Below are 13564 nucleotides of genomic sequence, written 5' to 3'. Positions count from 1 at the left end.
GTAGACTGGTAGACAAGCAGACTAGTAGACTTGTTAAGCTGCTGTGTGTGTCCTGTCCCCTTCCTCAGCCCATCACAACTGTTCAAGCTACTGTATAATCTCTTCCTTGTTCTGTACCCTTTTGCTTGTCGTTCTTAATGAATAAGTGATTTAATCAGAAGTTTCTATTTTTTTTAAACAGGCTGGTTTAAGAGAATTAGTTAGCTTATCTTAAAGGAAAGATACATTTTTTTACTGCATTTCACTGGATGCTTTTGACACTGTTTTGGGCTGCTCCTTTTAACCACCCTCTGAAAAGCTGATAGAAATAAATGTGCAGCTGAACTATCAGTGTAGGGGCAACCAGCTGAGCCCAAGCAGTGGGCAGAGCCCAAGCCCTGGTGGCAGTAAGCCCCAGGAGCTCATTTTCAGAAAGGTTGAACTGCAATCTCAAAGCAGGATGGTTTTGTGAATTACTGCTGAAGTGTTTAATTTCCCCATGTCATCTGTTTCCTTCTCCCGTAATTGAAAAACATACAACTGCCGCATTTCCTTTGCTGTTCTGTTTTGCCTTGCTATTAACCCCCTTGTTGGCATTTACAACAGCCGTGTGTTGATCCACTGGCATGTAAGGATGCAGGAGACCACAAAGGAGCCTGCCCACCCTCAGGCAGTAGTTGTGCAGGCACAGTGCTCATGCTTTTAGTGCTGGAAGAATGGCTGATGCTCTAGCCACGGTAATCAGCAAAGGAGAAAGCATGGTGTGCTCATCGTGTTGCCCCATCTCAAGGTATTTTGCATGTCTTAGTCATGACAAGCTCCCATTCTGCCCACAATTGCACTTTAAAAACACATCCAAGCTTCTTCTGTGCACTCTGATTCTGCTGATTTCCCTGAGGTGTAGGGCACAGACAGCCCAAAGAGGGAACCAAGACCAAAGCAAAGCCACAGAGGCCATGGCTGTGGGAAGAGGAATGGTTGGAGAACAGTCCCTGCCGACCTCAGGCAGGTGGTGATGCTGCTGGAGGTGTGTGCTGCCTGACAAGCTGTTCCAGCAGCACAGGATCTGGTGGTGTTCCTGCAAGGAATGAGTTCCACGGTTCTGAAATGCTGCTAATCAGGCAGGAGAGCTTTGCTTCAGAGTCGTTCCCATGGGGAAGCTATTCTGGAGCTATATATTCTTGAAACTGTTAAGTCCTAAAAGCAGCTTTATCTCCAAGCCCACACAGACCTGGAAGCCTTGAGCAAGCCAGCGGCCCATCAGGGGAGCTGTTGAGGAGGTAGGCAGGTGTCGTGGCAGGAAGCCAGGGAAGTTTTTGAACAAACTGATCTTTTAAGACTTCTATAAAATCAAACCATTGCCACTAAACGTGTCCAGTACTTGGAGGCACAGACATATGTATTCTTTTGGGATAAGGGGGGATTGGCTTGTTTCATGGGCTTTTTTTCAATTCATAACCCCGATTTTTCTGTACTATGAGGTGATTTTGTTGCCCAGTAGCTAGCTGCCCTCTTGAAATTCCTTCCTAAATAATAATGTACCCTATAGTGTCTGATACAGTAGTATGGATGATAACAGGTTTGGGGAAGCATAGAAGCAATTTTTGCAATGGTGCTGCTTAAAAAAGTGGTTTAAGACTCAGGTGGGACCAAGGTTGCTTCCAGATGTGCATTGCACATTAACAAATGACATGCATGTAAGGCAGTGCAGCAGCTCGTGTTGCCACCCAGGCTGGAACAGCTCTGCCGAGGAGGAGGAAGGTGGCAGACCTTCATAGCACCCCGCTGCCTTCTGCTTGGAAACAGAGAGTGCAGCACGCAGGCCCACTGAGTTTGCTGGGTTCATATGCTTGTTCACGCACACTGCATCCGAGAGAACAGAAAACACTGCTTCCTCTGCTACGGAAAAAAAGCATTAAATTATTAAAGGAAAGCTACTAGCTCATGATTTGTTTATGAGAGCAAATTCCTTTCTAACCTTTTCACCCTTGCAAAATTAACAATGCCAGTACTTTGTGCTTTTGCAGAACTCATTGTCTTCAGATGTCAGCTTACCAAAGGTGAAGGTGTTAACCCATCTGGCAGCTACCACAGTAGACCTGCCCAAGGCAACACATGGTGCCAGCACCCCAGCTCCACGCTTCCCACCCTCCTATGCTTCCCATAAACCTCCAAAGAGTCTTTCAGAGCTTTGTGCAGATAGTGCAAATCTACCTTTGAGCTCCTAAGGCTGCTCCTCAGAGTGACAAAATGCATACATTTTCTTCAGGGTAATTCAAAAATGTAATTAGAATGATACATGTAGCATACGGTATCGTTCCAGTGGAGTGTGATCAGCAGCCATGTTAACCAGTAGATCGTAAACCAAAGGAAATCTAAAACTGGCTAAAGTCAAATCAGCAGTATAACAAAAAGTGACAGCGAACTATATTTTATTCTCTGCAAATATTTATAATGTGTGCTCATGGGGTAGCACTAATGTACATGCATCTTCTGGCTGTGCTCACACATTAATATAAACACATTATTTGTTCTTTCAGCCCAGTGGACTAACATCAGTACTAGCTGTTTCTAAAACATTACCAAACCTTTTTCTAGGTATGACAGGAAACTATTGTCAGGCTGGTTTTAAATTTAATACCTCTCATAGAAGTAATGTCTCAGCCCACCTGAACTCCTAGACCAATATGCTATTAAAATCAGGGCAGCTTATCACAGACTTTTAAACCTGTCATCTAAAACTACTCTTCCCCACAAAAAAAGCATCCAAACTTCCTATAAACTCGTGAATTTATGACTGCTTTTTTTGTTTGGTTGGTTAGTTGGTTTTGTTGCATTTGGTGTATTTGAAAGGTGGCCACGGTTTGATAGCACTGTAAAAAGGAATAGTAAGCGTGAGCTACAGTTCTGGTCCTGGGAAATCGTCTCTGTATAAGGTGAAATTCTGGTTAACTGAAGTAAGTTTTCCTATTGACCTGCAAGGGTTCATGGCTGCATTTTTTAAACCTGACCTGTATTATTATGGGATTTATCAGCAGATAAATCCGTTTAGGGGGATTCTTCTTTAGCTCCTCACCAATTTGTATAGCCAGCCAGCAGGTAAGCTCTGATGAACATCTGTGAGAAATGGATTAAGGCTCCTGATTACTTTAGATCCAGAGTAAAGCTGCTAACACCAACTCAGCTATTCTGGATTTACTTTGATATAACCAAAAGTCAGTAGACCCTAAATTTGAAATTGGATGAATCCTCTTGGTTTTAACGAACCCCGCCAAGTCATGAAGCTCATCTGCAAACAAAGCAGGCAGTCTGAAGACTTCACCATGCAGCAGCATGCAGAGAGGTTCAGGGCTCAGCTTTCTTGTTTCCTTCCTAGTTGATTCTAAAATCATGGATTTTGAAGCTTTCATGAAGCATCTGCAATGAGAACAGAGGACATTTTTATTTAATAATATGCTATTTTCAGCATAATTCCTGTCCAACAAGTAAGCTGAGTATAGTTACCGTATAAGGCTGGCACATTCCCGGTGCTCTGTGGAGAGGAGAATTGACCTCATCTCCTGCCATTGTGCTTTTTACCTGTCGAGGTTAGTAAGATATTATCCTTCATCCCAAGTTATCAACTGAACCAGAGACTAGTGACTGAGACATGCCTCTTCTGCCTTTCATGAAGTATTGTTACCTGGGGAGAGGAACCCACCTGGTAGAAAGCTTGGCATTGTTGAGTTTCAGCTTCTCTGTTGGAAAAAACACAATTTTTCTGTTAGAAATCCACTGAAATCTCCTAGGAGTATTTATTGATGCGGAATTGCTAAAGTAAGGTGGTCTTCTACACTCACATAAGAGGTATGTGAAGAATCTTCTTATTAGAAGGATGTCACACATCCCAGTAATACTGAATGTAGTGCTTATGCATTTTCTGAGCATTAAGTATCTGAAATATTTCTAGGTTTAAAATGTTTCTTGGGAGGGTTTGTAAGCCCTTAAGCAGTAGGCTGGTACATAAAAGCTAATCAAATGCAAAGGAAGAGCAAACGAGAGAGGAGAAAAGTTGACTTTTGCATTTGTAATTACTATTCTGGCATTAATGAGGTCAGATCCGAAGCCCATTTGAATCTATGGGATTAGCAATAACGCAAGTATTTTCAGGAGCAAGGTTTTCACATTGTCACATTGAAAACATCTCTGTGAGTTAGATATTTTAATGAAATGAAACTTTCTTGTCTATACATAGAATTATCTCAGTGAATGTGATAATTGTTTTAAGTCAAGAATAAGACACTTGGAAGCATGTTTTTCCTTTTTCTTTTTTGTATATTTTAGTCTTAATTATCCTTGAATTATCAGCAACATAACTCTGTCTTGTGAAACAACTAATTTGCACTCACAAAATCACTCGTGAGTCCTCATGAGTGAGACACTGCCATTCCAGTCTTATAGACACCATTTTTGACAAACATACTAGAGCATTTCACACACATGTTGGAATGAGTGCTTCTTACAGCAATTTTAGGAATTCTATGTATAATAATTATATTTGCATTTGTAAGTACTATTACTACAAAGTTAAGGTTTCAAAATAAAGGAAATCAAGAATTAAGATTTCCTATGTGGTCTTAATTTGCTTCCCTTCTCTGTGTGTGTGTGTGTGTGTGTTAAGACATGCCTCTAATTATTTGACTACTTAGTATTTTTACTTCACAACTTCATCTTTATTCTGAAAGCAGAATGAGTGCTACTTGCTTAATAGCACCTACTCAACATTTTATCTTTTTGTTGCTAGAACTTCTGTTGTACTAACAGCACAGTATTCAAGCCTTACACCAAAGATGAGTGATTTTTCCTCTGCATTTCAACAAACATTTAATTAATTTATTTCTATAAGACCCAGAGGAAACAGGAACAGCTTCTCTTTCCCATGTTAAAGGTGAAGCACTGAGACAATAAAATAAAGCATTTGGGTCACATTTCCAGTGAATTTGGGTTCCCTATTTAAAGCACAGAGGGACCTGGTTTTTCAACATTCAGACAAAATGTAGTGCTGGGCACAGATCTGGGCTCAGAGTTTCTTCCTTCCGCACCCCAGAACCACAGGCAGGGTGGAGGCTGTGCATGAAGAGCTGGTGTGGTCATGCAGTTTGGGGTCTGAGAGCACTTGATTAAATGTGGGATTTGGTGAAAGCAAGTGCTTTGGCTGTCACTATTTTCTCTCTGTCACAAATGAGGCAACTGAGCAAACACTGAAGGAGCCCGAGTGACCAAACTGAACTTCACCATGCTTGGAGGGACAGCAGTTGAGCCTGCCACTGCCTGGGGCTCCAGCACAGCCCACTGTGACATGTACCCCAGGGGTACTGCTTGTTTGCAGGGAGATGTGTTTTACATTGCTTGCTTTGCCCAAGGTGAGGTTCACAATGCAAAATCACAGCCAGATTGGAAACGGAGCATTTGCAGCTCCCTGGCTTGTATGCTGCTCACTCATCACAATGAAGGGAGTCACTCCTGCACAGAAATAGCTAAGGAGAGTTTTAATCAGGCATTTCATCTGGATGTGCGAGTTTTGACTGATTGAAGGTGACATGCTGAACTTTAATTGCAACCAGAGATTGGATGTTTTACAGAGGATCCTAAGTGACAAAGCTGGTTGCTTTACAGGCCTGTTAAGTAAACAAAGTGCTTTTAGCAGCAGACTGCAGCTGACTTAGTGGAAATTCAATTTAGTGATGAATTCTGGGGTTTACTGTTTTGGAAAGGACAAAGTCAAATAATCTGTGTAGCATTAATGAAAATACAAGTATTGGCAGAATCAGCAAGAGCAAAATATGAAGGGAACCTATACAGGCTCAGTACTGCAGTGGGAAAGTACAGGTTTTCATCAAGGCATTGATCCTTCAATCTCCTACAGCCCTTAATTCTGCAGAAATCCAGGGGACTCCAAGTGGCAATGCAGCAAGGAACAGAAATGATTGCAGAACTGGAGTCTTGGTGTGTACTGAGTGCATGTCAAAGTGTGGTAAATGCCCTGACTGCAAAGTGCTGCCTTTCTCACTGATTGCTATTTCCCAGGCACATGTGAGTTTGCATTGCAAACCAGGAGAAATGGCAGTAGAAACTGGGGGCAGTGCAGGAGGCTGCTCCTTACACAGGCCTCCTTACACACATTTTCCATTCCAAACCCTGAGCATTATGCCTTGAGTGGTTCTTTAGGCAGAACAAACATTTTTCAGTAACCTGATTTCAATTAAGTTTCACTTAAACTAAATCCCATTCTTAGTGTGTTTACAATAAAGCTGTGGAGTTGTTTGTTTATGCTTTTAAAAACTACGACAAATTTTCCCTAAGTAATTTTTAAAGTAAATAGAACTGGTTTGGAGCTGCCAACACTTTGTTTCAGACACACCCTGTGAAATGGCATCAGAATTGCAGCTGCTGTGATTTAGCGAGAAATCACCAACCAGCTGGGAGATCCCTGTGTCTGTTATTCAAGTCCCCTCCGAGCTGCGGAAGGAACCTTGTCACTAGCAATGCTATGCATGTGCTGCCGTATCCGGCAAGAGCATAAAGGTTCCTGAAGGGGTTCAGCATGTTCTGCAGAGGGATTGTAGCCTTCCAAGACCCATTCGCTCCCTCCATCTCTCCAGGAGGTGTCGTTAAGTGCCGCAGTCCAGGACTACATTAAAGCAGTAAGTGTTAGGAAATCCTCAGCAATTTGGGAAGTAAGTTTACATCATGACAGCAGCATGTGTAATAGTGGTGAGGAACATAATTGACCCTTAGATCCTGATTTAAAAACCCATCTGAAGAGTTTGTCACTTTGTGTTAGATCTTTGAGGGACAGAGGAAATGTCTTGGATAGAAAATCTGTCTTGAGATTGTTCCCTACCTCACGCTCTTGATGGTTAAAGGGTCTCAACAGAAGTAGTAGTTGTGGGATCAGGTCAGAACCTGCTAGAGCCATATGTACTCCACAGTACCGACCTCGGGATACATTTTCATCGAACACCAGTCTAATTGTCTTTTTATTTTTCTCTCAGATTGTGGTTTAAATGTGCACAAGCAGTGTTCCAAGATGGTCCCAAATGACTGCAAGCCAGATCTGAAGCATGTCAAGAAAGTGTACAGCTGTGACCTCACAACGCTAGTAAAAGCACACTTCACTAAGAGACCAATGGTAGTGGATATGTGCATTAGGGAAATTGAATCTAGAGGTAAGGCATAGTTAATGGACTTAGGCTGCTTTACTGATGATCCGTTTAGATTGATCTGGGTCATCTGGGTGTCTGCTGAATTGCTCAAAACAGATTTGCACAAGACATTTTATGACTGCCAATTACCCTGCACAGCTAATATTATACTTTGCATTATTTCATGGTTCATACCCATTTATAATTTTTATAGATGCTGCTAGAAATTGCTTAATGGACAGTTACTGCTTTATAGTTATATATTGGCACCTATCTTTCCAGTAACACTTTTATTAAAAAATTAAGTGAATGTGCTAAAGCAAAGGCAGTTAGTACTGATGTGCTCCCTCTTACCACATCCTCTAGCCCACATGCAGTATCCTTTTCTAGGATTAGAGTTTTCTGTTTTCATTCAGAAATAATGACTGAACATCAAGTATGCTAATCTCAGTCATTTTTAAATGGGTTGTGATTGGTTTAGCTTGTTTCTTCAGCTCCGAAATCATTTGCGTAAACATAATTTAGTGCTGATATAACAAGGTAGCTAATGCAAGGGTCAGGGTTAAAAGGCCAGGGCAAGATTTTGTTCTGATAAGGCTTTTAAAACATGTCTGCTTCTTCTGCCTTAAATGAAGAACCTGGCAAAGGAAGAACTGGATGGAAGAGAACTGGAGAATTAAGTCTAATTTTAATCTTGTTAAAATGTTCATTGCAGGTCTTAATTCCGAAGGACTGTACAGGGTCTCAGGATTTAGCGATCTTATCGAAGATGTCAAAATGGCATTTGACAGAGGTACAGTCTTTCCTGCATGCAGAAACTTTGTGCTGATGTATTAAATATAGCCATTTTTTCTGCACAGCCTCTGTCTGTCTCATGCTCCACTGCATCACTCGTCTGCAGGAGTCTGGCGGCTGTGCTAGCAGAAGGGGAGTCTCCCCATCAGTAAAGCATATTTGCTTTTGGCCTTTATTACCAAAATCTACTTTTCTCCTTCCATCAGTATCTGTGCTTCAATAATGATGTGCATAGGAAAGGACAAAGCTTTCTGAACTACTGCCCTAGTTTGCAAGTAAAGCTGCACTCAAGGGTGTGGGGGAGGGATAGAGGGCAAGTGGTAAAGTGCCTGAAGAGGGCTGTGCAATTTAAATCCATCTTTCTGGATGAAAGCTCCAAAATAATAAGATGACTACAATAGTGCAAACAAAATTCGAATTGCTGCAGTCTAAAAGAAGGTCAGTGGGAACAAACTCTTCCCTCCGAGAAAAGACAGTGGGAAAACTAAAGGCTTTCCAGCTGCAGTCCCCCTATCCCAGTTAGAAGACAAAGCCAAAATCCGTGCTGGAAGCTTTCTGTCCTGTTTCTCTGGAGGACTGAACCTATTCACACAACATCTGCCTCCTCTGCAACGTTAGCAGGGTGGGGATGTGCTGGAGAAGCCAAGTTCTGCATCTGTGTCCACTGTGGTCACGAGTAGGTAGTATGCTGTAGCTAAATGGTGAACACATGTTTTTCCTATAATATGAGGAGGCTGTGGAACAGCTAAGTTGGTTTTCTTTCTTTTACATTTTTTCCCAGACTCCCCTGTTTTCTCATTCAGTACTGACAAAATGTGCTGTTTGGCAACGCAATGTGTTCTGAAATAGCTAAACTTCCACACGTTAATACAAGATAGAAACTGCTAGATCAGGCAGGCAGGTTTTCTTTTAAAAAATAAACTGCATTTTTTGCAGTCATTTGAAATGAAGAAAGGGTAAGTTTCTTTATAAAATCCTTGAGGTTTTCATCCTGAAAAGATGAATTTCACAGCCCAGTAACTGTTTTGCTTATAAAAGCCAAAATCTGGAGTTGTGTCCTTTTTAATAATGTTTGCTTAACCAAGTTATTATTTTTCTTTTGAATGCTATTTTACATCTGGTTCCGTTTCCAAGGCTTTAATGTCAGTGCCTTCTCCACACAGATGGGGAAAAAGCTGATATTTCTGTGAATATGTATGAAGATATCAATATTATCACTGGTGCACTTAAACTGTACTTCAGGGATTTGCCAATTCCACTCATCACGTATGATGCCTACCCAAAGTTTATAGAGTCTGCAAGTAAGTATAACACATTTTCCTCCTGTTTTTCATTCTGTTTTCTTCTCCTTTTTGTGCAGTACTTGCCTATCCATTTCATAGCTGTCCCATCAGCTCTTACACTGCATGCCCTATTTAGTAAGGATTGCAGGAGTGAAGATGCACTGCACATTACGACATGACCAAGTGGTGCTACATGATCACGGTTACATTTTTCCTTGCCTTTGTCACCAGGAATCCTTCCTTTTCATCACACATTCTGGATTATATCGCTTTGTTTGTCTTTCATGAACCCCTGGTACTTGACAGTGACATTTAAGGTCTGTTGGTTTTATGTTGCCAGAGAGAAGGTGATTTATCAAAGTGTTTAGAAGTAAGATAAGTCTGTGTTTGTAGAGGTGTCCATTTTGAGTGTTTTCATAAGCTGATAAGCACTCATTCTTAAGGCCACCTTCAGTGAGTCTGCGAGCACAGCAGTAAGCCCAGCTGGAACATCTCTCCCAAGTATCCTGGCTGCCTGAAACATCTCTGCAGTGTAGCAGTCACACCAGCCACACCTGTAAAGGTGTGAGGTAGCTATGGGTAGAAAACAAGGGCCGGATGCTGGCCTCACTGCTCCTCTGGAGAAGGCATTTTCCAAGTAATATGGACACAGCCAAAGATGCTGATGGCAGACTTCCCAGTACCTTCTGCTGTCCCAGGGTTGCACCCGTATATTATTTGTGCAAAACTAGTCCAGACAGCAAGGATTGTCAGGGGGATTTTTTTAGTAGGCTGCAGGGACCCTTTCAGTGGAGTGCAGTCTGCTTTGGGGAGTTTTCTTTGTCCAAAACCAGTCACATCCTGACGGAGCTCTGAGCACCTTTTTGGACAGGCAAATCCTCCACTATGAGGTTTGGTTATGTTCTGAAAGTCAGTAACCCAGCAGAGCTGTGAGACCCTATCTTCTCTGCAGGCCACCTTTGTTGTCTTTCTGTGTGTGAATTCCGGCTGTACACATGGTGACAGTTGAACATCTGTGTTTCAGAAACCACCGATCCGGATGAACAGCTGGAAATTCTCCATGAGGCGCTGAAGCTGCTGCCTCCTGCACACTGTGAAACATTACGGTATCTCATGGCACATCTGAAGAGGTAGGCAGGCTGGCTGCAAGGAACTCTAAGCTGAACTCATTTTTAGCTAAGTTGATTCTAGGACCTCCAGAAAAGTGTGGGCAAGCCCACTGAATCCTGAAGTTGGACTGTGGTGGGGAATGATAGTCTGCACCACAGTGAATACCCAAGCACTGGGGTTTATCCCACTGACAGTACTTTCGAAGCCATTAAAGGAAATTAGTAAAAGTCATCTGCCTACCAAATTTGCTCTCTGTTCAAGGTTACAGTGAATATTTATGGTTAAAAAGCCATTTGTACCTCTGGGAATAATAAGTCACTCCCTGGGCAGGGAGCTAATACAGCTTGATGGCTATAGACTGCTGTCTTTCTCTGCTAAGTCTCATCTACCCTGATCATCCCTGACACCCTAAAAAAGACAGCACACACTAGGCTTGAGCTGACCCTGATTAGGCACAGTGTTAACTTGCCCCCCAGCAACAAGTCTGATGAGGTCTGCCAGCCGTTCCTTATCAGTATGGATCCCCTTGTTCCACCTACTACCTTCTCAAAACCATAGGAGCATAAATTCTGTGAGATTTCTTCAGCTCCCCAAGACATGACTGAAGTTGGTCAGTGGGCTAAAAAACTGCTACAGACCAATGGATAAATATCCAGTGCAAGAGCACAGGTTCTATTTCTTTCAGGAAAACAGGGAAAAAAAAATCAATGCGGCATGTTAGGATATCCATTTTAGTTTCTTGATGAACATGAACTTATTGTTGATATATAAGAATCATTCCCATTCCTTAGAAAAATACTTTGAGTTCTCTTCTGCTTTTTTTCCTTTTATAGTTCTACTAGGAGGAATATGTTGACTCTGCTAAGTGCCCCAGGCAAAATTCAGCTACAAGGTTTCTGCCTGATTTGTCCATTTATTTCAATGACATTTCTAATGGATGCTTTAGAGCAGACACAGAGATGAGAGACACAGGAACAAAAAAGCTCACCTTGCTGCTTGTGAAGTGTGAAGTTAATTTTTCTGTACCCTGTTAAAGAGTGCTCTAGTTAGCAAGTTGCTTTTGCACATTGTATTTCTGGTATAGGTGAATGATAAGGTAGAAGGGTGACAAAATGCACTTGGTTTTAAACTTCTTTTGATACATTTGCTGAAAAGAGCTGTGGTGCTCAGCAAGCTGTTGTCTTGCTGCTGAATGCAGGTAATCAGATGCAGCTCCTTTATCTGGAATAGTTACAGACTGAAGACGCAGCAGGTTGGAAACATCAGTCTGACTTGTTTTAAAATAAAAATTAAGGCAGAATGGGGGAAAAAAGGAAGAAAAGTCTTGAATCCTTTTTGTATACCAAGGGATTTGTTCATGCAATGCAAGATGCCACAATGGTGAGAAGAGGAATAACTTAGACACTTCCCATTGCTGTCCCTGGGTTCTTAGCTGTTTTTGAGAATCCTGGTGGATTCTTTAAACTGTAGTGCATATTAAAACATTTGAATAATATAAATTCGTATTGTTGAATGAGACAATTCACCAGCATTAAACAAGGCAGAGGCTTAGGCTTCGAGTCATGTTTGTGTCTCCTGCACCCGTTGTGGTGGGCAGAGCGATGGGGGCACTCAGTGTTAGGACACCTCAGGCAAGCTGTCCTCCTCCTTTGCCCCCCCCGTGTGGGACCCTGCCTTCTCCATGCTAAGGCAGAGCAGCATAGGAGAGCACAGGCTGCCTCTGAGCTCACATGAGGAAATACCATCCCATGATCCCAGAGGCCATCGTGTGCAGCAGTGACCCTTCTGGCATTTGCTGAGCAGACGTGTTTCTGTGGTAGCCCAGGCAAAGGAGGCCTGTCCTGTAGGTATAATTCTTCTCTCAAATCACATTTCAGGAGTTGCCCTGCAAACCTGCCCCACAGCAGGACCTCAGCCCACAGCAGGACCTCAGCCCACAGCTTTGAACAGGTCAGGTTCCTGTGGAGCAGCAGGATGTGGCCTCCACACCTCCTCCTCTCCTGCAGATGGGAACCAGGCAGCAGAAGGCTTCCCTGCACTGGAGGCTCAGCTGTTTGGCAGCTGCTGAGAACCCCAGAAGAGGCAGGAGTGGAAGTGGGCCTGTCAGAGCACAGGTTTAATGACCTGCTCAGACTGCCGAGCAAATGGGGTTACAGTGGGACCGTGGTGGTTTCAAAGCTGCCCAAAGTGATGACTCACTTTTTTTTTAGTACACACCACAGGACATGATTTGTCTTGAAGAGGAACCGTGCATCCAGCTTAGCACAGTTAGCTTATAGTGAATAAAGGCAGGGAATTCATGTATGATGTGCTTCATGCCCGTGCCGTCATATGCAGAGAGAGGAGCAGTGTGGCCACGTGGAGCCATGTGCCACAGGGGAAACCTGGGCAGAATCCCACCTGGGTGGGCACAGGAGCACATCTCTAGTGATCATAAAACTGCCTAAGTAATGACAAACATGGTCTGTTTCCCATAGGAACAGCCTCTGAATGGTGCCGTTGTAAAGAGCAAAAGCGAGATTGTTCTGATTTGTCTGAATTCACCCCTCAGCCCCCTCCCTTGCCATGCAGTACTGGTCCCTCCTGCAAGTAAACATGGTCTGTGTGTATGGTAGAGGACAGAGATATCTGGCTCACCATAAACCTGCATAGTGTTTGCACTCGCTAACCTCTGAGTGTTTTCACCTGACCTTTCCATTTGTGTCCTAGGGGAAACAGCACACTCTCATAGGCTTTGGAAATGGCAAACATTTCTGTCCAGTTTCCCTGGTTTTCAACCATACGCAGGCACAGTTTGGCACAGAAGGAACATGAAAAATACTGTTCTTTTTTTACAGAGTGACACTCCATGAAAAGGAAAATCTGATGAGTGCAGAGAATCTGGGCATAGTTTTTGGACCAACTCTTATGAGAGCACCAGAGCTGGATGCAATGGCTGCATTGAATGACATCCGTTATCAGAGACTTGTGGTGGAGATGCTTATAAAAAATGAAGACATTTTATTTTGAATATTTTGGGGGTTTTGTAATAAAAAAGGAAGCAACAGTGTTCTATGGATGAAGGAATATTTTGAAGTAATTTAATGGCTCTTGTCGCTGAATTCCATATTTGCTAGAGCTTTCGATGTATTCAGGATAAAAATGAAGGAACTCTTTGTCGTTTCTGTAGTGCCATTCAGCCGATGTTGAAAAGGGTTAACACATACTTTCCAG

General features: G+C 42.7%; 1 protein-coding gene across 1 annotated transcript in view; it reads left to right on the top strand.

Moving 5' to 3' along the window:
* Positions 1–13360, top strand: part of CHN1 (chimerin 1) — a gene marked incomplete at its 3' end in the record, with an annotated part of 106026 nt that extends 92666 nt beyond the window's left edge. Inside the window, exons 9-13 of the mRNA XM_080620443.1 lie at positions 7014–7187; positions 7879–7956; positions 9122–9259; positions 10266–10371; positions 13189–13360. Coding sequence (XP_080476569.1) covers positions 7014–7187; positions 7879–7956; positions 9122–9259; positions 10266–10371; positions 13189–13360 — 668 coding nt within the window. The remainder of the gene's footprint in view (positions 1–7013; positions 7188–7878; positions 7957–9121; positions 9260–10265; positions 10372–13188) is intronic.
* Between the last annotated feature and the right edge of the window lie 204 nt (positions 13361–13564).

The sequence above is a fragment of the Psittacula echo genome (genome assembly GCF_963264785.1).
Source record: "Psittacula echo genome assembly, chromosome: 6".
Taxonomy (NCBI): domain Eukaryota; kingdom Metazoa; phylum Chordata; class Aves; order Psittaciformes; family Psittacidae; genus Psittacula; species Psittacula echo.
Note: the sequence above shows the minus strand (reverse complement) of the source record. Positions and strands in the feature narration are given on the sequence as shown.